This window comes from Platichthys flesus, chromosome 17 (genome assembly GCF_949316205.1).
Source record: "Platichthys flesus chromosome 17, fPlaFle2.1, whole genome shotgun sequence".
Classification (NCBI taxonomy): Eukaryota; Metazoa; Chordata; class Actinopteri; order Pleuronectiformes; family Pleuronectidae; genus Platichthys; species Platichthys flesus.
The window spans coordinates 6,002,249-6,025,810 of NC_084961.1; the positions used below are offsets into that span (position 1 = coordinate 6,002,249).

At 43.1% G+C, this 23,562-nt stretch overlaps 3 protein-coding genes across 5 annotated transcripts; 1 reads left to right on the forward strand and 2 right to left on the reverse strand.

Moving 5' to 3' along the window:
* Positions 1 to 393: 393 nt before the first annotated feature.
* On the reverse strand, positions 394 to 2,223 carry LOC133972024 (ictacalcin-like). Of its 2 annotated transcripts, XM_062409201.1 has the most exons (3): positions 2,099 to 2,223; positions 831 to 976; positions 395 to 703 (listed from the first exon to the last, which is right to left on the reverse strand). In XM_062409201.1, exons 2-3 carry the CDS (start codon positions 966 to 968, stop codon positions 557 to 559), a joined length of 285 nt encoding a protein of 94 aa, XP_062265185.1. In that variant the 5' UTR covers positions 969 to 976; positions 2,099 to 2,223; the 3' UTR covers positions 395 to 556. The 2 variants fall into 2 exon arrangements, with proteins under 2 accessions (XP_062265186.1, XP_062265185.1); XM_062409202.1 differs by lacking the exon at positions 2,099 to 2,223 and having other exon boundaries at positions 394 to 703; positions 831 to 974.
* A 3,781-nt stretch (positions 2,224 to 6,004) lies between these two features.
* s100a10a (S100 calcium binding protein A10a) lies at positions 6,005 to 7,669 on the reverse strand. The gene is made up of 3 exons (XM_062410487.1): positions 7,520 to 7,669; positions 6,350 to 6,511; positions 6,005 to 6,253 (listed from the first exon to the last, which is right to left on the reverse strand). Exons 2-3 carry the CDS (start codon positions 6,488 to 6,490, stop codon positions 6,092 to 6,094), a joined length of 303 nt encoding a protein of 100 aa, XP_062266471.1. The 5' UTR covers positions 6,491 to 6,511; positions 7,520 to 7,669; the 3' UTR covers positions 6,005 to 6,091.
* Positions 7,670 to 9,820: 2,151 nt separating this feature from the next.
* trim46b (tripartite motif containing 46b) lies at positions 9,821 to 22,085 on the forward strand. 2 transcript variants are annotated; one of them, XM_062409158.1, is made up of 12 exons: positions 9,821 to 9,903; positions 12,632 to 12,893; positions 13,036 to 13,225; positions 13,710 to 13,908; positions 14,186 to 14,332; positions 14,554 to 14,649; positions 15,395 to 15,648; positions 16,436 to 16,557; positions 17,509 to 17,847; positions 19,930 to 20,159; positions 20,282 to 20,349; positions 20,765 to 22,085. In XM_062409158.1, the coding sequence occupies exons 1-12, from the start codon at positions 9,844 to 9,846 to the stop codon at positions 21,213 to 21,215; spliced, it is 2,418 nt and encodes an 805-aa protein (XP_062265142.1). In that variant the 5' UTR covers positions 9,821 to 9,843; the 3' UTR covers positions 21,216 to 22,085. The 2 variants fall into 2 exon arrangements, with proteins under 2 accessions (XP_062265142.1, XP_062265143.1); XM_062409159.1 differs by lacking the exons at positions 19,930 to 20,159; positions 20,282 to 20,349; positions 20,765 to 22,085 and adding an exon at positions 18,761 to 19,541.
* The last annotated feature ends 1,477 nt before the right edge of the window (positions 22,086 to 23,562 follow it).

Below are 23,562 nucleotides of genomic sequence, written 5' to 3' on the forward strand. Positions count from 1 at the left end.
CTGACCTTTAACGTGATAATTATCGATATTGACTGAAGATAACAGGGGACATTTAGACTAAAAACATGGTGCAAATGATGATGCTTCGAGTTGGAATTTTATCATAGTGGTGAGTAGATAATGAGTGATTCACATTTTTGGGTGAACTATCCCTGTAACCTGACTCACCATTGCAGCCATTTGTCTTTGTACATCCCTCCTGTCGTATCCTATGCTTGTGTTGTCCCTACACTGAAGTAAATCCAGATGTATGAGTTAAAGACTTGGAGACAAAATGACTGAAAGCGTTTAGGTCAGACCTCATAAACCTGCTCAGATTGTGGCGCTGACCTGTTTGTGCAACCGTCCAATATAAGCACACGCAGTCACAAAGTTCACAACTCAGAGTTTCAAGAAGAAAAAAACATTTATTTAAGTTTTCTTTTGACATTTTTTTTCACTTCAGTACCTTCAAGCATTAGTATATATTTATTCTTTTATAAGAACAGCTTGCTAGAGAAACTTGTTTCACAGAAAGGCACCTCTCTGTGTTGGCCTCCAGGTGGCGCTCGGGTCCCTATTGCTTCTTGGTCACGAAGAACTCGTGGCACATCTGTGTGAGGCTGCACACCAGAGACACATACTCTGCAAAGTCAACTTTGTTGTCCTTGTTTGCATCAAGGTCCTTGAAGATGCGATCAATTGCGGCCTTGTCATTGGCTTTCTGTGGGTGAGAATAAACGTGAGGAAACATGTTGCTTCTGGAAGACATTAGTTGTGGTGAAGTTCTCAGTATCGCCCCCCATCAGTCATAAGGATGGATTATCACTGGACTCTCAGAAATCACTCACCCCCAGCATTTCTTTGAGTTCGTTCTCAAGCAGGTCTTTCAGCTCGCTCCTACTCAGGAAGAGGTTGTCCCCCTCTTTGCCAGAGTATCTATGAAAGGCGCTGATGAGCAGGACCATGGCTTGCTGGACTTCAGACATGATGACACCTGGTTCAAGAGGACAGAAATACGTTACGTCTCTGTGTTGATTGCACTGTCAGCTCAGATTATTATATGTCCTCAGATCAAACCAAACAGGAGAACCGTGATCTCATTCCAAGCTCCTGTTGCTCCATCTAGAGGACGAGGCCAGACCTGTTCTCTTTCATCCACGCAAATTAAACTGGATCATGAGATATTGCCATCAAATTTGGTTTGCAAAGAGAGAGCGCTCTTTATTTCGATAGCTGGAGGGAGTGTTGTCAGGGGGGAGAGGAATGCAGGAAATTAACAGATCGTTTTGGTTAAAATGCTTTTTCCAAAGTCTGCTTCACTATTATGCCGTTATCTCTGTTCCTCCTTCTACAACATTATTGGCTATATATCTATGTGCATAAATGATATGGAATGCATGCTAATTTCCTTTGTTGACATCATTGCTTTTGTCTCTACCAGTGTTTTCCCCCTGACTTTTCCATGGGGCTGGCTAAAAATAAACCCTGAGTTTCCACCAGGGGCCGAACCACACTTATTTGCCGATGTCACCGGTCTGTATCACAGAATCTCTGGCCAGTGACACAGGACATTGTTATAGCAACAGTTGATTCTCTGCGGGTTAACTACACTGAAGTGGGTAAAGAAGCAGGTCAAGACTTGATTAAAGTCCCTGTGGTGATGCAGGACATCTGTTTCTGAAAAGTGTTTTGTTTTTTTCCACTGACTCCACGAACCCAAGAGAATCGGTTCTGGCTGCAGGTCTGACTCACACTGTGCTGCTTTGTCTCCAGGGAAGGGATTGTGGCATTTGAGGGTCTGTAAACAGATGGGAAGTGTGGAGGAAGACAAACTGCCCCACTGCTCAGAGGTTTGATTTGTATGCAACTCAATTATTTGCAACCGAAATGCAACAAGGTTCTGAATGTGCAATACAACAGTTAAAGGACATTTGAAGCCAAGTAACTGTCACTGAAGCCAAAACGACCCATGACTGTTGCATCGTTCCAAAGTAATGACGAGGAGTCGCAGCTCGAAAGTTTTCACAAAGCTGCTAGTTAATGGATTTTAGAAATTTCACACAAATAACCAACAAAACAACAATCAAAAAAACTTTTTTTTAGATTTTCTACTCACCAAAGGTCGAGGTTTACGGAGATTGGAGAGTGAGGATCAGTCTGAGAGGTGCTGGAGTGACTGGGAAATGGAGGCAGAGGAGGCTTTATACATCAACACACCCATCGTCCCTCCCTCCATAGAGCTCCACAGGGTCCCTCTCATCCTCCACCACCCCTCTGCCTCTGGTGTCCTGTGACACGTCTTCTCTCTGTTAGAAACAATTGTTGCTTGGAAATCATCAACAGATGATTGTTTAGGTCCATTGTTAGGGAAACTGATATGATTCATTTTTATTTATGTTAACAACAGAACTGCAGAACACTGTCATGTGTACATTCAGGAAGGAAATGCTTAAATAATCATAGATTGTAGTTTATCACCGTAACTTCATCGATGTTTTGATCTGAAGATCATGTGAATCTCAAATCAGTGCGGATAGCACAGCTGACTGTGGAATAAAGAGCAGCAGTGTGATGCAACATTAAGGCTGACTCTCTTCAAAGCACAAATTTTTAATGCTTATTACAGCTAAAAAAAAAACTTCATACAACATTCTGAAAACGTTTTTATATTCTTTAGTGGAATGCATTTGAGGAGTTTTATTTTTATTTTATTTAAATAGATCTCATATCGATTTTCTAAAACTTTTCTTATGTTTTACTCTATGTATGATTTTATAGCATTGCTCTTTCTGCTGAGCGGAATTGTCCTCTTGCTTTCATTTTACCATTGATCGTGTGGTAACGTACATATGACAATAAACTTGAAACTTTAATATTTACTTTTCGTTAGTGGGAACATTAAAGCTTGCCGCTGTTCATTCTTTATTCATTCTTTTTATCCTTGATCTTTGAAAACACATATTTCTGAAAATTACAGGGAGGTCATGAAACAAAAAACACAAAAAATGATAGTTATTTTCCGACTAAGAACCTATTATTGTTCTATTTACTTATCAGCACAGGGCTTGAATCGTGACCTCCCCTTTTCGTTTTTCAGTTTGCAGTGTTGTCATATACATTATCTGTGTGCAACAAACCCAAAATAAAATGTTCTTCCTTATTTTAAGACTGCTTTACGAAATAAGCAGTTATGCATGTTTGTTTTAAATCAAATGCATTGTTTTTCACAGTTTTGTTTTACAAGACATTTCAAGTATATGTTGTCCCAGCTAATTCCTGTTTTTTTTGTTTGTATAACAACCTTTTCTGCTATTTCTTTATTGGTTTGTTTATGATAAACAGGATTCTGGAATTAAAAGTGACTCAGTGAGCCTGGATTGGTGTGGTCGTCAACGGGTCCAGTCCTCCTTGCAATTTTGTGGTCGAGGCCGTGACTCACAGTCATGTCCGTGAAGCGAGTGAATCATGCTGCAGAGACCTGAAAAAAGAGAGGACAAAAATCAACACTGGCAACCCTGTGTTTGTGTGTGTGTGTGTGTGTGTGTGTGTGTGTGCTCTCCTCTTTGCTCCTGGTGCTTTTACTCTGGTCTCTAATTAACATCTTTAAATTAAAGAACAGATCACAGATGACCACCATTCATGTTTTCTTCTAACAGACTTTGTAGCGCAAACACAATCTGAGATTTGTTTTTCCATTGCACTACTTTTTTTCACTGTGTGGAAATTAAGCAGTCAAACTCCTTCCTTCCCCCCCTCCCATCTTTTGTGGTCTCAATGGAGATGCCTTCTCCAGATGCCTTCTCCATGGAGAACGGTGATAAACTACAATCTCCATGGAGAAGGCATCTCCATGGAGACCACAAACCTTATTTTTTCCAGCTGTGATTCACATGAGACTGTTTACAGTACACAGCTGCAGCGGATTTAACAAGGATCAAATATCCAAGGCCAATAATTGGGGGCTCAATCACACTATCTAGTGGTGAAGCAGACACACGGCAGTCTGCCCTCCCAGAAAAGAGTTCCCCTGAAGATTTTGACGAAAAAGAACTATTGTTAGAGTTGCTAATTTAAATATATATATTTAATATTTTTTTAAACATTTAGATATACTTTCTACATGTACTTGCAGTTCATGAAACTGCCCTGTCTGAGTTTGTACAATTATAACAATGACAATAATAATTCCATCATCTATACCACTTATCCTATAGGAGCTGGGGCCATATTGATCATAATAATCCTGAGGGTTTTTCCATATCCTTTCAGCTGTGAATATACTGTATCTGTTATCTCACATCCAAGCAACGGCAAAAGAGAAACAGATAAACAGACAATGAAGCACTCCGACATTTTTTTAAGCTACACCAACACAACAGTCGGATGACAGAACCAATGGAAACAGCCACAAGCCTCACATTCAGGGCTGATGTGTTCAGAACATTGGTGCAGAATGTCCACTGAGAGGGGCTGTTCCCTCCGTCTGCATGAGTCCAACAAAGGTGTGGTGTGGGTCGGTGAATGTGTGCTTATCTCGGAATTTAAATCAGTTCAGGTCTCCGCCAGTAACGACTTGAGAACCGGATGCAGCATTAATCATGTGGTGACAGAGGTCTTCTGTGTTAGGAGGTGTCCTCACTGAGGGAGCAAGTCTCGACCTGTTCACTGTCGTCACAGCTCAATGCCAGGTCTCTTGCTTCATGCTTTTGCGAAATGAATTCATCTTATCAAATAATGCTAGTGTTGTTTTAGGCTATATGATATACACGTAGCATATATATATATATATATACATCTACTGTGTGAATCATACTTCTGTGAATAGAGAAGCTGCACAAGAGGGGTATTGAGAAAACACTCAGCAAAAGTAGGAATTCCCGGCTCTGTGCTCATGGGTCACATGGGCGTGGTGCTTGTGTAAAGTGGGGGCTGAATACAAACTGCACACGTACACACACACATACACACACACACACACACACACACACACACACAAACACACACACACACACACACACACACACACACACAAAACCAGTACAGTGTGTTGTAGCCTAGCAGAGTGTGTCTGTTTGCTCTGTTACCATGGACATTGATCTGCCACAAACTCAGACTCTGCCCAAGGATATGTGCAGAAGACTCATGAGCTTCATGAGACCTTGTATGCCCTAAACTTTGCCTCACAGGCAGGCCCTCCACAGGCAGTGGAAAGTCTGCCCTACTTGTTTGGCAAGTGATCAACCAGAATCCAACCCCTTTACATCTGGAATGGAGGCATTTGATTGGTGGAGCTCAGTAGTCGTCAGCCTGAGGAGAAGAGGTGCCTGCAAGACTTTATTTTAGAGCAAACAGAGTCAGGGTGCAGCTCAGGGAGAGGCAGGAGGCGTGGGGGCGTGAGGCTGGGGAGGGGGGGGGGGGGGGGGCTTTCTCCTGTTCCTCTCTCTGGTGTTATCCAACTTTCAACATGAAACACAATGAAAAGAATTTGGTGGAAAAAATAACAGAGTGGTGATCCTGACGCCCTGTGACTCAGACGCTCCACTTTTATTCGTCCTGCTCCAATGGTACAAACTAGAGCGCAGCAAACTTTCACTCAGTTAGCACCAAGACATCTAATCTCTCTGTTTATGTGTCTATCAATTTACGACATCACCTTCACAGAGAGGTGTGTGCACATCGAGAGCATTCTGCAGATTCCTCAGAGCGGTGATAAGCCGGGGCTTTATCGAACAGAGAGGGAGAGGCCTGTCTGCCCGTTCATACAGTCGGAGTCATAAAAATACAGGTGGGAATTTCATTATCACACCCAGTGTTGTCTGTACACTATGCAAGTATACAATGATCTCTGTGATGAGATTCGCCCAGGAGGGAAATCAACACAAAACAAAGGGTTGGGAAAGAGCTATGATGCAGCTTAGTGTTCATTTTTATATATTTATTTAAACAGAGAAGAGACCTGGGCTTCATATTCAGAGAAATTTGATCAAAGACAAACACATCAACACACAACAGACACAAGAGGTTTGAAATTCTTCAGCACATTTAATGGACAAAACTATCTTTACACAACTTGAAAGGCTCTTTGTGGCTTCTTCTCCTCTCGCCCCTTTTACTTCTTGGTCTTCTTGCACATGTGCGACTGGTAGCACTGCTCACAGGCGATGGAAAGTCCGACAACCAGAGACACAAACTCCTCAAAGTCCACCTGGCCGTCTCCGTTGGTGTCCAGGTCCTTCATGATCTTGTCGACAGCAGCCGGGTCCTTCTGACTCTGGAGGGGGGCATCAATGAGAACACAGCAATGAAGGGATATGACAAGAAAGGAATGCGTTGGAATCTAGAACATACCGTCGGTCGTCTCTCTCACCTTGAGGAAGTTGGACAGCTCGTTTTCCATCAACTCTCTGAGCTCTCGCCGGTTCAGTGTGGTGGTGTTTTTTTCCTTTGAGGCGTAACGGTGGAACACTTTGATGAGTGACTCCATCGCGGTTTCCAGTTCGGAAGGCATGGTTCCTGAAGGGTCTTTAGGCTGGAAAGAACAAGTTGAAATAAAGTGGAAAGTGATGATCAGGATCACTGATGGCATACAGTTAACCTTCAGTGGCCAAACTTTAAAACAAGACCTCAGGGAACTTTGGAAAGTGACTGGCGGTTTCTCAAATGACTCTCAGAGAGGAAAGTGTTCTCTCATGAAGTGAATTAAGTAAAATGAAAACTTGTCAACATGTGGATTAGCTTGATTCTTAGTTTGTTGCTCCATACTGTGGGAAAAAAGGAGTGCTCTATTGCTTTTAATGCATGAAGGAGAAGCACAATACTTTGCCCTCACCCTTCCCACTGCATGAGTAATGCTCATCAGAGATAAGACCTGTTATTAAGTTGTAAGAAAAAATGCCCGGATAACCACAGTGGTGCTGACACATGATTAAAAAAACACAAAACACAAATCACTGTGTCTCGTTTCTGTAGAGTTTCAACGGTTAAAAAGAAGCGAGAGAATGGGAGTGGAAAACTTTAGAAAAAAGTTGAATTCACCAACTCCCCAAAAATGTGAAGTTTGATGCAGAAAAGGATTCCGTCCAACCACGCCCTTAGGGTAGATGGACTAACACAACTCCAAGGAGTGTGTTCACTCGAGTCAAATAAAGTCCAACTGGAGAAAATAAGATTTGCATCCAGCGAGCGACTCATGTATTATCCTACTTTTTGAATCTTATACATTAAATAATTGAATACAGTTAGTGTGTTAGCCTCATGCAAGAATCGTATACATATCTGATAATATTCTTAGATAGGGTTAGTCCTAAAGTCCATAAAAACAAGTCAGTCCGAGTTGAAGTCTGGATAAAAAAAAAAACTAACCATAATTCCACAGACAGGAAATATTTCCCTTTAGAAAACTTGTGACTGGTGGACATGGAAAACTATTGCAACACATTCCTTCCACAAACTAACTCTCCCTGCAGGCATGTCAGTGTTTGTGATAATCCTCTGAAAGCGTCGGAGCTCAGAGAGGAGCAGCAGAGTTGGATCTTACCGTGCAGAGCTGGGACGTGGTCTCTCAGAGAAGCTGGGAAGGTACAGAAGTTTGGAAAAAGTCAAGCAATGAATTTATAGCGAGGCGACGCCCAGACTGCGGTGTGTGTGTGTGTGTATGTGTGAGTGTGTGCGTGAGTCTGAGTGTGAGTCAGACTCAGATATGAACAGTCCGCTCTGACTGTAACGGTGTTGGGTGGTAACAACACAAACAGAGCAAAGTACTCACTGAAGAAAAGTGTAGATTTACTCACTTTTACAAACTGTAACTCCTTCTTATATTAAAGATAACTTTGAGAAACGTTGTATGCATGTATATTTGTTTTGGGGTGTCTTAGTATAAACACTTATATGTGTATATGTTAAGAATATAAAAACGATATAATAGATTCGAATTGAGTAAACTTTGGATTTTGGCTAATGAATAATCAAAGAAGTGTATCTATCATAAGAGAAGAGTGGGGGAGTGAGTTGGAGATAATGTGGGAAAGTCAATCAACAGCATTTTAACACACAATACGAGGGGACGTCACTAAACAGAAGCTATTGTCCCTCAGTGAGTGATTCACAACACATGTGATCAAAGGATTGACACCAAAACAGAACACAACACATTTCTATTGATATGATTCTCATTTTTAATTTGATATTTTCTGGATCGATAGAGGCTGCTTCAGTACTTTAGTTATATTATATATATACCTTATTGAAACTGCCCATTATAATAAAGCTGGAAATTAAAAAATTACTACCCTAAAACATTAGTTTTAGAGACTTTTATTTTTTACTCTTATCTTTAATGCATGTTCTTCTTGTTTTACTCATTCTGTTCAACTCTCTGATGGAGCGCCATCTTGTGGTAAAAACATGGCATTACAACGTGACTGTGAGTCAACCTTGAGCAAAGACAAGTGCATATTTGAATATAAAAGCTACAAGTGTCCTTCGTCTGCTTTGTTTTTTAATGTCAAGAGCACGTGTAGTGACAGTGAGACAGATTACTATTTGATTTGATGTGTATAAACTGAAGCACTAATATATGTTCGTTGCAGCTATAACATAATTATGTGTATATACCTATGCACAGACCCATCATTTTGTTGTTGCACAATTTGATTGTGATGCTGTGTCTTATATGAAATTATCATTACGTTTCTACTGTAATTGATTGAATTGGATTTAGCCTTATGTGCGCCACCAAGTGGAATTGACCAGTATTACAAATGATGGTCTGAATGTATAATAAACACAACTGGCTGGAAATTGTTAGTTTACAAGCTTTAACACACACACAAACACACACACACACACACACACACACACGCAGACACAGACACAAACACACACATACATCATTTGCGTATTTTCATTTTAAGCTATACTTTATACTTGTACTTTTTGCCATTTACTGGATCTCTGAGTCTGACTATTTGATATGTGTGATCAGTTTATATAATATGATGAATTGTCAAAGATAAAACAACCCAAAAGTGCATAAAGTTGTTGGAAGAGCTTCTACCTGTTACTATTATTCACTGATACAATAAAATCAATAAAATCTCAATCTGCTGTCAAGAGTCTTGTGCTTCTTCTCAACCAGGAACAGATTTCTTTCCAAAACCAGGTTTCTGACTTTGATATCGGATTAGCTTCAGGTAAGATCAATCAAACCGTACAGCCAAGGCTCGGGTTCACCAGCTAGAGCCAGAAATGTGAGTTACTATTGTTCCACATCACCTGGAACATGTTACTGGAGCTGCAGCCGCTCTTCTGCCTCCATGCAGCCTATGAATCACTATAAACGGCTGCTGATGTCGGTTCTGAGTTACACACTGCCTGGAGATCCACGTTTCCTCTCAGATGGAGGACTCAGATCGCTTCTCCCATCCGATGACATAAATCTCTCACCCTGCTGTGTGTGTCTGTGTGTGTGTGTGTGTGTGTGTGTGTGCCACATCATTTGAAGGCATCCGGTGCGGGATGGTAAGGGTGGGGGGCGGGATGTCTGGGTGAGGAACACAGCTACAGGCATCTGTTAATATTCACCGTGGACACACACTGACATTCACATCACATTTATCCATCGGCGCCTTCTTCTCTGTATTTTTATTCCCAGAAGCTGATGTTTGTCAGCCCCTTTTTTTACCCCCCCCCCCCCCCCCATGCGTAAAAATGGGTAAAGATGGATAAACCGACCGATCCTTATTATCTAGCGGATCAAAGCTGCACATTTCTGGAGTTATTAATATGTTCCGTATGGCCTGTGGCCTAGATACGACTCGGTTTGTATCCAGGTGATGAACACGGGGGAGCTGTTTTCTTAAAATGGCAGAGATGGATTTAAAAACAGTCGCGTCGACGATGGAAGCTTTGGTTCGCATCAGTGTGAGTACAACGTGTTTTCTCTGATGTCGCTTTACATATACTACACCTCGAAAATAGACCTTTATGGTTATAATGGATTCATCCTGTATTTTTCCACGGAGAGCGGCATTTACGGTGTGTGGATGCAACGTCTCCGGGTTTCACGTTCCCCAAAAAAAGGGCCTATATTCCGGCTATTTATGTTTAATCTGCACCCAGAATAAAGACATGGTAAAAACAAACGGAATATGCTTTGATATAAATACCGATATAACTGGCTATCCCCTATTCTTGGTTTAGAAAATGAATGGTTGTGTTTCCTGGTGTAATGGAGGTCCTGCACGGAGCGCCTCTTTCAATGGGCTACACCAGAGGGGGAGCAACAATCATCTGCTCTCTTTGATGAGACATACGAGGGTGTTTTGAAGTGTTTTATTAATAAAGAAGTAAAGAAGCAGACCTGAAATCACAGGTTTTTAGTTTTTTTTCTGTCTGTTCTTCTGGATGCTCGTTTCCATGGAGACGGGATGCAGGAGACTTTGGCTGCTGGTGCTGATGCAGGGAGGGAGGAGACGTTCTGTGTGTGAGTGTGTGTGTGTGTGTGTGTGTAGATTCGTGCGTAAAAGCCTCGGTCGTTATTAGGTGTAGTGATATGAATAATTGGCAGCGGTGGTGTGTGGTGGGGTCGACTACAGGTTTCCACTCGCGCACATGCACCATAGCAGCTTCTCTTCCTGCCGCTGCTTTCACAGGGAGGGAGGGGAGGTGGGGATGGCTAGAAAACCCCTCCCCTTTTTTCCTCATCCAAGAGGCAGCGCTGTCTTGATGCTGGGGAAACGTGCACGTAGCCCGCTCTGCTGCCATGGCGCCCAGATTCCAGGTGAAGGTAAGGATGAGCTGTCCGCTGCGGCGCGGTTTCACTCCGGCCTCGGCTCTGAGCAGTGCGCAGCCACCCGGGTTCAGACGCACAACGCGGGCCTGCAGTGCGCGGTGCTGTTAACAGCTAGCTGGAGCTGCAGTTGTCGCCTGAATGTGCGACAGGAGGAGTGAAAAGGACAGGCCGGAGTTGACATTGGAGAATGACACAGAGGGAGCAGCCTCATGCAGCCCCACTGGGAAACTGGGTTATTGCGTATAACGTGCCTGTGTAAACTGGGAAGACATTGCTTGTTTGCTCAATTGCCTTGTGTGTATCAGTCTCACCATTCTGCTGCATTAGGTGTGAGTTATTCTCCTTCTGAAATGGACATGCAGCGATTTTACTGTGCATGATCCCGTGCACATTATCCTGATTCTGCAAAGCCCAACACAGAGCCAGTGGTGGTTTGTGTTGCTGATGCTGCATCACTTCACTCCACATCACAGCAGTGACAGAATCTCCAAATCCCCTCTGCAGCACAGTCCGTCACTTTGTCTCCTCCCGGTTTCTGAAGTTTAATCATTGTGTCAGAGGTGCTGCAACAGTTAAGGTTTCACGTTGAGGTGTGTCAACAGCACAAAACCAATATGTAAAAATGTCAAAAATCCATAAGAAATGTAACTTACTCCTCATCCTGCACTGGGGAAATATTGTCTCAACACAAAATCTGAATGCACACTAAGAAATTTGAGTGGTTTCACCATCTTGTTTCTCTGTGACATACAGAAGTTGTAGTTGTGAAGTCACAGGCTTCTGCAACAGCCGCTGTGTCCTCTCCTGTCAAACCCGTGTCCTTGAGCGGGACAGGGACACGCTAGCTGCTCTCGAGTCGCAGCCTGTGACTCGTCCCATCAGCTCTGACCCCTGTGGTTACAGAAAGGGAAGGTTGCTGGTTCAGAATTGAGGTAAAGAAACTATAACTCACCATCATCAAACAGCGCTGATTAATGTCCTGTTTCATGATAATACATCAAACCATCTTTACATTCAACCGAGCATGAGTAGAGCTGAGGATGAGATCTTTGTTTGTGTGTCTTTCAGTTTAAGAGGAGGACTTATTGATTCAGATTTTGTAATGCTGCTCAAATCCCGACGCTTGCACTCACATGGCACCTGCTTGTGCTCAGATTTGCTCTGCTTGTGCTCAAACTATGAGCTTGCATTCAGACGTTTTGCATTTGCAGTGGAAATCTAAGCACAAGCAGAGTGCAACTGAGGTTTTGAGTGAGAACTTGACAGAATCCAAACATAAAGTCAATAAATCCTGCTCTTAAACTGAAAGACCACGCTCTTAAAGAAAGATGGGATGAAAAAAAACATACTGATGTTGCAGTGTGCTGATGGAAGGGATGGACCATGTGCAGGGGTTGAATAATTAACATCTTTATCTATATTTAAGAAGTCCGATGCCTGCTGTCAACTTGTCCGACACACGTTTTCCCTTTTCCCCGTCCCTCTCTCTCAATCCATCTCTTTCTCCTATGACCCTGAATCTATAGTTCAACTGTAAGTAGGCTGGATAGGGATCTCGGTTCTTTTCTGGTTCTACTGAGCTCAAAACCTTCGAGTTCTTGGCTTTCAGTGTCTGGTCGGATTGAATATTCTTTAATTAGAGGGATTCAGATTAAAATCACCAATTTCCCAGGGCATAATGCAAGATAATAAAAAAAAAAAAACTGGCATATTAAAAGAACTGATATCTGTGTGTGCACTCTGGTGTAGCCTAATTCAATTCAAGGGGATTCTTATGGAGGTATGCACTCAACTGACATTTGCATAGGAGGTAAAATGTGGTTTAGTCTAACTTTGTCTCCTCTTTTCCTCCCACAGTCTAACATGAGGAGCCTGGAGCACGAGCTGCATTGTCCTGTGTGTAAAGACATCGTCAAGCAGCCCGTGGTCCTGCCATGCCAGCACAGCGTCTGCCTCATGTGTGCCTCCGAGGTCCTGGTGGCAAGTGGCTACCCGCTTCCCGAGCTTCCCCCAGAGCCCAACTCCCCGGCCTCCACACCCAACACCCGCTCGCCCCGCCAGGCTCGCCGGCCTGCGCCTAAAGCCGAACAGCGACCCATTGACCGCGTGCTGCGATCAGGTGAGGTCACAGGCAGAGATAAACATGTGTGACTGCATTGGTTTTTAATTTGGATTACATGTTCGTTTTTCAAATTTATGATGAGGGAAATCGTAATTTTCTGTCCCTGCCAACAACTTGCTTTCCCTATTCTTGGATTAAGGTCCCCACCCACCGTCGCCATCCATGCCTCGGTCTCCGGGGTACGGGACGCCTGGAGGTCGTCGGCGCAAGGAGGGCCCAGCCCTGGTGATGATGTTCCCCTGTGGCCCCTGTGGCCGGGACGTGGAGCTGGGAGAGAAGGGTCTCACCGACTGTCTGCGCAACCTCACTTTGGAGCGTATAGTTGAGAGGTGGGTGGCTCACACACACACACACGCACACACACACATACACACACACACACACACACAGTAGTGTTGACAGTGCTGATGATGTTCGGGGCCAAATGAAAAGACGACTTGGTCCAAACACCAGAAGGTGTGAGTTCAGTCCTGAGCTGAGTTGTTCATTAATCTTGCAGAGCATGCACTGCAGCCCACTCTAGCTAAACCCGCTGACTGTGCATTTCTCCTGTCTTGTAGCTTTTGGTCACTTTATCACCTATTCAATACTCATTCTTTCACACTGGACATGTAGCCCTCTCTTGTTGTACATTTTCACACCATTAAGTTTTGCTTTTCCTTAAATTTTTCCTCATGAAACATTTTATGCTCTTTTGCAGTTTTTGTTTCCAAAAATGTGTTTATCAGTCCTCTCCTGATGAAATAAGTAATGTAGGCACCGCTGCATGTCTAAAGATTAAAAGAATCTTTGTGTTATTTCTTCCTCCACCAGATACAGACACACAGTGAGCTTGGGCAGCGTGGCCGTGATGTGCCAGTTCTGTAAACCTCCTCAGGCTCTGGAGGCCACGAAGGGCTGCGCCGACTGCAGGAGCAATTTCTGCAACGAGTGTTTCAAGCTGTATCACCCATGGGGGACGCCACGGGCTCAGCACGAGCACATCCAGCCCACACTCAACTTCAGACCAAAGGTGAGACAGGGAGGGACGCCCTGTTCATCCACATGGATAATGGGATGAGAGACATTTTTATTTTACAATACAAAAAGCAATCTGAAATGGCACTATTTACAAAGGTTAGAACTAATAACTTTATTCATTATTAAATTGACTTATACTATATTTTTATAGATGTAGGCGACTGTGTAGTCCATAAAAAAAGTCATAATCATTATTATTATTATTAGGCAATATAACATCAGCAAAACATGCAGCATTCGTGCACATTGAACTTGTCTCTCCTCCTCAGGTTCTGACTTGTCCAGAGCACGACCAGGAGAAGCTGCACTTCTACTGTCGGACGTGTCAGCGGCTGCTCTGCCCTCTCTGCAAACTGCGCCGCGTCCACACCGGACACAAAGTGCTCCCCGTGGTCCAGGCTTACCAAGCCCTGAAGGTACCACTCTCAACCCCACTCGCTTTCACTCAATATCCTGCAACATGAATAAAAGTAAGATTGAAGTCCGTAGTCATATGAATGATCCATAGCAGCTTTCAGTGTACCGGAGACAAACAGCAGAGTTCAGAGATTGTAGATCAGAAAATGGTTCAATGCAGAGTTTGTGTAATGATGTGTGTGACAATTAAGCTGTCTGCTGTGTACTTGTCGTTTCACAGGAGAAGATTACAAAAGAGATGAACTACATTCTGTCCAACCAGGACACAGTTCTGGCTCAGATTACCCAGCTGGAGAGCGGCATCACCCAGACCGAGGTGATTAAGACTCATAGGGCCGAAATGTTGATGAATGTGGAGGTGACACCAGTCATCAGATAAATATACACAAATAACAGAGGTTCCCCTTTTGTGTCAAACATACTTTCAGTAACTTGGACAGCTCATCACAAAATAAAAAAGCTCTGCTCTTCGGGTTTTCTTTGAACCCAGATGAAGTCAAATTTGATGCCTTCCTGATTTGGTGCACTAGTTTTTGAGTAATCCCTTTAAATGACAAACAAGAAAACTAGATCAAATTACACGCTTACATAAATCATACCAATCACCGTAGTTCCCCAAACAGTCCTGATGATTTTCATAAAGATCCATGAAATATTCCCTTTGAAAATTGGTGATAATGTAAAAACAAAATCCTAACTTGCTTATGTCTGTTTGACCCATCGGTCTACATTTGTGCCAAACTTTCATGACGCGGATGTTCAATCTTTCCACCAAGTTTCGTGGAAATCCATTTAGTTATTTTCAAGTCATCGTGACAAACATAAAACTGAACAGCCATCAAACAAACTAACGGGGAGCGGTGGACACACAACCCTCCTTGGCAGAGATAATTCATTTCATCTGTTCCTGTGCACTTCAAACGCTGAATGTTTCGGCGAATCTTCTCTCAGGAAAAATGACTCGAATGAATCAACATCCCTCAAGTGCATCAGTTATTATCCTCTGGCTGTTACAGTCCTCAGATGCTTGAGCTCCGTCCGTCTGTGTCATTCATCACCAGGTAAACAGCGTGTCCGCCCGAGAGCAGCTGGCCCAGAGCATCAGGGATCTGACCGCCGCTCTGGCAGAGCGCCACGCTTCCCTCACCGGGGCTCTGGAGACGGCCCGGCAGAAACGCGGCGAGGCGCTGTCTGCTCAAGTGGCGGAGAGACGGGGGTTGATGGAACACGCGGGGCTCATGGCGTTCACCCAGGAGCTACTGAAAGAGTCGGACCAGCCCTGCTTTGTGCAGGCTGCTCGCCAGACTCATAACAGGTCCTCCATTTGTTTCTCTTTGGCGTCGCTCTCTGTCTTGACTGAACAGTCCTTGGATCATATATGTCTCGTTTTGTGAAAGTGTTCCTGATAACAGAAAGTGCAGAGATATAGGAAATGTAGGAAAGAGGAGGGGAACAGGGGATTGGCTGCTTTGGGTGTTAATGCAACTATTTGCTATATTTTTGTCTTGTTACATTTCTTCCACTGTCTTGTGTGAAATTAATAAATAAGTAGAATACATTTTGCAAAATCAAAAACAACTCTTCACAATTTACTATTTTAGTTACATGTATTATTTAATAATACCAATATAATAAGCTAAACTCCTAAACAAAAGACCTACACCAAAATTCTAACTCACATTAAGTTGTCCTGTTCCCTTTAAAACTCATAGTACACCAAGTATTCATCCGCAGCTGAAAATAGCACAATTAAGTTTTGTTTGTTGTTTTGATTTTCTGAACCCGACAGTTCTACAGGTTGAAGGGAATCACTTTTCACTTTTACACAAATAAACCAACATTTCTATAACCTGTCTTCAGGAGAAATGAAGGTGACGGAAGTTGGAAAGAATTGAGAAAAATATTTATGTGATGGGTTCTTTCATGAAATTTGATAATGTTGAAATAAATACAGAATGATGTCAGCCTTATCTTTTAAAAATAACCCTACTCCACTGCCTCCTTATCAATCTGTCCCCCTCCCACGCAGCCTGATGGAGGCCTCATGTGAACATCCTCCTTTAATCTTCTAACACTGCTCCCCCTGTTTCCCTCTGCACCAGGTTGAGTAAAGCTATTGAGAATCTCCAGCATTTCAGCCTGGCTGCCGATCCGTCATTCAGACACTTCCAGCTGGACGTCTCCAAAGAACTCAAACTCCTGACGGAGCTGAACTTCATCCAGGGTGAGGAGGGGAGTGGGCCGGGATGGAGACAAGATACGGAGAGAAGCGAGTGAAGAGGAAGAGAAAGAGGGAGAGATAAGCTTTTAATGATGTCCTATCTTTCGAAATAGATAGATAGACGGATACTTTATTAATCCTGTGGGAAATTCAGATCATCTAGTAGCTTGCACACTTAACACATCACTGACATACATACATAAATCACATACGGAGAAGAAATTTACAGATACAGGAATGGAATGCAATGATGTGATTGTGTCAGTGTCCAGTAGGAAAGTGTTCTTGTGCTGCTGGAGTTGATAGTACAATAAAATATAAAATGTATATATATAATAACAGCAGAAAAATATATATACGTATAAATATGTAAATATATAAGAATATGTAGTGGTAAAGTCTGTGTATGGGGCTGGTATAGCATCATTTTGTAAAACTGAGACCTTTGGCAACGCTGCTGGGAAGCATTGCGGGGAAGCATTTTAATCTGAACGGGTGGAAACAGAAAAGTTTGGAAACGATGATGTAGACGCTCACAACCACCCGCTGATTGGGTCTTTTAGATTAGATTTGTCACATGACCTAAATTCTGCATTTTACAATGTTACTGTTAAATGTTACTGATTACGTGCACAGGAGACCATCTATTATTCTTGCATTTCCTGTGTACACACCGGTACGCACATTCCCAGTGTATGTGAGTGGTCACAGGTTAGGGAGCATTATATTGATGTAAACTCATCTGGAGCCAAAACAGTCACTCGGATAGAGATCATTTTAGTCTGAAAATGCCATTAAAAACGTAATAGTATGGGTGTAGCCTCACACTGTGATATAAATCTGCAATGCCGTTAAATATAGTGAGATAATGTTATAAAAACAAAGCTGGTTGTAGAACTCTGACACCTTTATATGAGCATTTTTACTAACAGTGACTCAATGTACTTATCACAGCCCCCTTGGCTCCAGTGATTGACACCCAGCGCACCTTGGCCTACGACCAGCTCTTTCTCTGCTGGCGACTGCCCCAAGACTCCGCGCCGGCCTGGCACTTCTCCGTGGAGTATCGGCGCCGGGGCGTGGTGCCGGGGGGGGCGTCCCGAGGCGGGATCAGAGGAGGGTTGTCCGCCGCCCGCTGGGGCTGGCAGCGAATGGACGAAGTGAACGGGACCAGCGCCGTGATCGACCGGCTGGAGATGGACAGCGTGTACGTGCTGCGCGTGAGAGGCTGCAACAAGGCGGGGTACGGGGAGTACAGCGAGGAGGTGTACCTGCACACCCCCCCTGCACCAGGTGAGCGGGCTGTCAGCCTCATTAACAAGTTGACAGAAAGAGTTTGACTTGGCCACAGGGGAGGCCGCACCCAGCACACAGACGGGGACGACAAGAGGTCAAACTCTGCCCTAGTTTGTAAGATCCACTGGTAATAAGATGTGAAGAGCACTTTAAGACATGAAATATTGATGTGAAAAGACAAAAAGCTAAATAATAAAGAGTAGAAGGATTCGTACATTATGAAATCAAATAATTACAAAAGGTAATTAAAAGGCCATGAATATTGGGGGGTGTATAGAGTCGCCTTCTTGTCATTTACATGCTAGAAAGGTTTGTTAGAGCAGGAACACATGAGGCCAACAAACAGCCTGGTTCACCTGAATCCTCTCATTCCTCAAGGGAAGTGTAGTTTCAAAAGAACTACAAACAAAAGTTTGCTCAGTTAAAGTCCATATTTGAAATGTCATGGATGATTACAGCTGGGATCATTTTTTCTTTTCTGTTTCAAATAACAACTCTAGTTTTTATGTATATTTATTTGCACCTGTTTATTACCTCAAAGACTTTAATTTTTTAGTAGTGTTGTATTTAATTTTGTGAATCCTTTTGAAAGATGGACCTCAAAAGTTGGGAAGAACTTTGATTTCCCTCCTCACCTGCAACAAGTATCGAGTCTTCCAAAACAGATATGGAGGAATCTTCTGTTATTTCCGGTTGATGACGTAAAACCACTTAAATCAAAGTGTATGAGAGCTCCGTGAAAGAGAGAGAGAGAGATATATCTCCACAGAGCGGAGCTGCAGTCGCTGTCATCCAGGAGCCATTCATCTCCTCACACCTGCAATTACTTACCGTTCACAATAAAAAGCATTGTGAAGCTCTTAATAATTCATTCTCTTTCTTTTCTACCCATCCCCATCTTCTTTTTCAGTTGTTCCCCCACCTGTCCTCACGTCTCCTCACTTTCTTACTCTCTGTTCCCTCATATGTCTCTCGTGCATCATTTCCATCTCACAGCTTTGTTCTTGTCATCCTCTTCTTCGCCACATCCACGCTGCCAACCTACACGCCTCCTATGGAACGTAAGAAGTGCATTCATGTCCCTCGACCCCCCCCCCCCCCCCCATTGATTCTCTCCTCCTCCTCTGTTTGTGGTCATCCCATCATGCATCCTCCGCCCACTCACCCCTCTCTCTCCCGATAGCTTGATCTGTGCGAGCGCTGATGATGAGGTTTGCACGTTGTTAAGACCTGGCACTTAACAACGTGGATCAGATTGAGATCCAGGGCTTTTTAAATTGGTGAAGTTGTTGAATTCCTCCTGTCTCTGTGTTCCGAGGCCATTTGTTTCCTTCCTGCTGTTGCGAATGTTCCCTCCTTAAACTCCACCTCTCCGTTGGAGGAGAGTGCTGTTTCTTTGCGTTACCTTCTCTGTTTTACTCCCTGAGTCATCAGTGTATAGGTCAGTGTGCTTGTCTCTTGCAGTGCTGGTGGGAGGACGTGCATGCCTTCTCCCAGTTTCCTCTCTCCTCTCCCATTGGCTGTAAATAGAGATGGACGACGCGCCTCCGTTTCCTCCCGTTGTACAGAAATCAAGCTAATATATCCCGGATACGGGTTTTGTCATCTTGTCTTTTTTGCTTTCTTGGGAAAGTAAAAGTCTTTAAATCATCCATTTTTATGTAGAAGCTAGTTCGCAGTAAGAAGTGTCATCTGAGCATTTCGGATGCCTTCAGAATAACACACACTTCGGTTTGCCCCATTTTTTATACGTACCCGTGAATTTATACATATATATTTTTTACCCATTACACCACCTTTTTGCGGGTTACTCCAACCGCTGGCGTCTCTACATCCTGGAGTGCTCTAGTTGACTTTTGGGGATCGGTCATGTCGTCTCTCTCTTTATTTACAGTCTCTGGTCTTTCCTCTCAAGCGTTTATTATTCTCCTTGTTTCTCCTCGCTGCTTTCTGATGTGAATCCGCAGCTCCTTCCCTCCACTGCCTCCTGAACCTCCTTTCTGAATTTACCCGTGTCTTGTCTTTGAGCCTCACGTCTTCTTCCCCTCTCTCCTGTTTCTGTGGCGTCCCCCATCACAGTGCTCAACTTCTATCTGGATTCCCGTTGGGGTCTCCATGCTGACCGGCTGGTGGTCAGTAAAGAGCAGCGCGGGGCTCGTAGCGTCCCCGGCCTCTCTCTGCTGCAGGCCGCTGACCAAGCCCTCACTTCCTGTCACCTGACTTCGGACCTCCTGGTCGGGGATGTGGCGATCACACAGGGGCGTCACTACTGGGCGTGCTCAGTGGAGCCAGGCTCTTATTTGGTGAAGGTAAGTACATTTTAGTTGAGTATTTTACATGATTTAGTGATCAGTTATCTGAAAATTTCCAAGAAAACAAATAAATTATGAATTTCCAATTGATTGATTGATTGATTTTGTCTTATGAACAGGTGGGAGTTGGTTTGGAATCCAAACTGCAGGAGTGGTTTCACCTCCCTCAAGACATGGCCAGTCCACGGTGAGTAGCCGGAATATGAAATGGTGAATAATGGCAGAATGTTATAGTCCAGTCAATCCCAGTGGAGGTCGAGTCCCTTTTTCTGTATCATGTGGAAAGTGGAGTGAGGAGTAGCTTGGATGATTTGGAAACATGAAAATGATAATTAGGTTTAAAGTAAAATCATATTTTTGTTTAAATGGGAAAATAAAGGAACAAATTTCTTTATTATAAATTGGTTTGAAACTGATCATTAGTTTATTTAATTGTCACAATAAATATTAATCCAGCTATAGACTGGGAAGAACACTGCTCCCATCAACCAAGGTCACATGAGATCGAGTGCATGAAAACAAGTGGTAGAGCAGTCATGTGGAAGCAAACCTGACAGAACTGATTGTACAAAGGAGACCAAGTGTTATCTGTTCCTCTGCAGCTACGACCCGGACAGTGGCCATGACAGCGGAGCAGAGGACGCCTTGGACTCCGCCCCCCCCTTCTGCTTCCTCACCATGGGGATGGGTAAGATCTACCTGCCCCAGCAGAGCTACCACCACCACCACAACAACCACGGCAATGGTGTCCGAGACCCCATCACCAACAACAACAACCCCTCTTCACCCACGGGCCTCACCTACCCGCTGCCCCCCCGGCTGGGTGTGTGCCTTGACTTTGAGAAGGGTCGCGTCACCTTCTATGACGCCCACTCCCTGCGCCCCCTGTGGGAGGGGCACGTGGACTGCTCCGGCCCGGTGTGTCCGGCGTTCTGTTTCATTGGCGGAGGGGCCCTGCAGCTGCAGGAGCTGGTGGCCAATCGCAACGCAGATCAGACGCCGGTCAGAAGGGTGACCATCCAACCCCGCGTCCCCACCTTAAACAACAATTGATGCCTGATCTGAGGTCATATATGGTTATTTGGAATGTAATTGGTAATTGTGAAGTATTTACTCAGCTAGAGCGGAAGGTTAGACATCTCAGCGATTTTCTTTGGTATTTAATTTTCTTTTTACGAGAAAATGTTTCTATAGCAACAAATATGCAATGTAATTAAGTTTCTTACATTTTTGTTATGAGCGGTTTTGCAAGATGTATCGCTTAAGTGGTGTTGGAATATCCAGCACTTGATATGTAATTATATCTTTGATGCTTGCACTTAGCGGCTATGTTGAGTCGGTTTATAAAGCTAATGTAGAAACAGCACCTCACTATCAGTTATCTTTACTATAGAAGCTTTTACTCTTGTCACTTCATGTCCTTAATGCTTAAAGCTTCACATATGTTCGATTTATATATATATATGATTCAATTGTGAGTATAAAAAAGGTCCTGAATATTTTATTGCAGCCGTGACTTGACTTTCACAGTCGTGAAACCAAAGTGGTATTGTCTTCATGAGATGTAAATGTGGTAAATTAGAGGTAGAGAGGAACAATGAGGCAATACTGTAATTAGAAGCAATTATACCTCTGCTGCATATAATCACTAGTTTCCACAGTCCTGTTTGTGCATCGCTATTTTGTTTTTCAAATTAATTAGTGCCTGTGTGTGCGTGTGTGTGTATGCGCGTGTGTGTGTGTGGTTGGACTGGTTCATTGTCTGACAGCAACAAGTTTTTTCCTTTGATTCTTTTTAAACTTGCTTGATTTTAAGTTAATGAGCAGTGCTTCTTTTGGTCAGCAGTATAAAACCATGTAAACTTCACCTGCTGGCAGAATGTTTGCAAAAGAAAAAAAGAGATCAAGGAATTAAACACTGAATAAATACAAACTGTTTAAATTACAAAAACACCTTCTGTTTCTTTTTGTTGTTTGTGGAAACTCAATCTGCTTCATCCAGTGTCTCACCTGTTCAAAAGAAACGGAATCATTGCTGTTGTTTCACCACTAGGGGGCAGCAACACATCGCCACAACTTCTCCAGCTTCATCTTAACTCACTGCAGCTACTTTGATGCTCAGGATATTTGTATTCAGACAGATTCATAATTGAGCCAATTTTTCATTGAACACATCAATTTGTTAAGGAAATTGACAAACATAGATTTTTTTTAATTGGCTTTCAAAGATTTGAACTGAAAAACATAATTCATAATTTCCAAGATGTCTTTAATAAAACTGTTACAGATTAGATTTGATGGATTTCTTGCATTTATGCATTTTTTCGTGCTGTTTTTTGTTTTCAAAAGTATATTAGGGTTTTGTTAACATACGTTTATTTCATGTACTTTTCTTTGACGTACTTGAACGTTCTACGATGCGATACTGATAAGTAGAGTCCTTGAATACACACATACATACATGCTACATTCAAAAACACTACGGACATACATATGTTTTGTAACTAAGATATACATATATAATATATATATATTTATTAAATTAATACATATATGTGTGAGAGCATGTAGCCTATATATACATATATATGCACATATGCATATAAGGTAATATATATGGATATATAGTCATATATACATACTCTTTTCCTTTTGTCCTACATGCCCGATGGTTTAATGAAGTGCCCAGGGCCACATCTATTAGTTAACTACAACGTAATAATAATAATCATGATAATAAAACACATGATACAACATATGAAAAATCAATCTGGTTATGAGATTCATGCTCAATAGAACACCTTGGGTGAGTGAATGATGAATAGTGACGAACATCTGCTTGTGATCGAGATGCTCGCACCTCACACGTGTAGTTACTTAGCATTCCTTATGTAAATGTAATGTAAATCGCTCGAGTTTACCTTTTATGAGCTTCGATATGAGAAAATCCACATATGTGTTTAATTGGACCCACATTCAGGGGGGAACTGCAGAGGGATTTGGGTTTGCCTCGACCACAGAGGGAAAATAAAAAAAAATGCTGAAAAAAGAGTCGAGAATCAAGAGAAGAGAAATGGAGCTCAAGGCCTTGACACAAGCCAAGGTTCTTTTTTAACGTCCTAATACGCACAGATAAAAATACTGCGTCCAAAGGGAGGTTTAGCTCTGATCCTTCATGATATAGATGCAGTGGAATGTACAGTAAAGCATGGACACCGCTCTGCACAGCCCCCCCCCCCCCCCCCTCAATGCACCTCTCTTCTTTAGTCCAAATCTGTAACAGATTGGGTTTAGTCTGAGGTATGCAGCCACAACACCACATGTATGGGGTCTGCCTAATCCCTCCGCCGAGCATTAAGCGCACAGCATGGGCCTTCTTTTAAAGACCTGGCAGGAATTA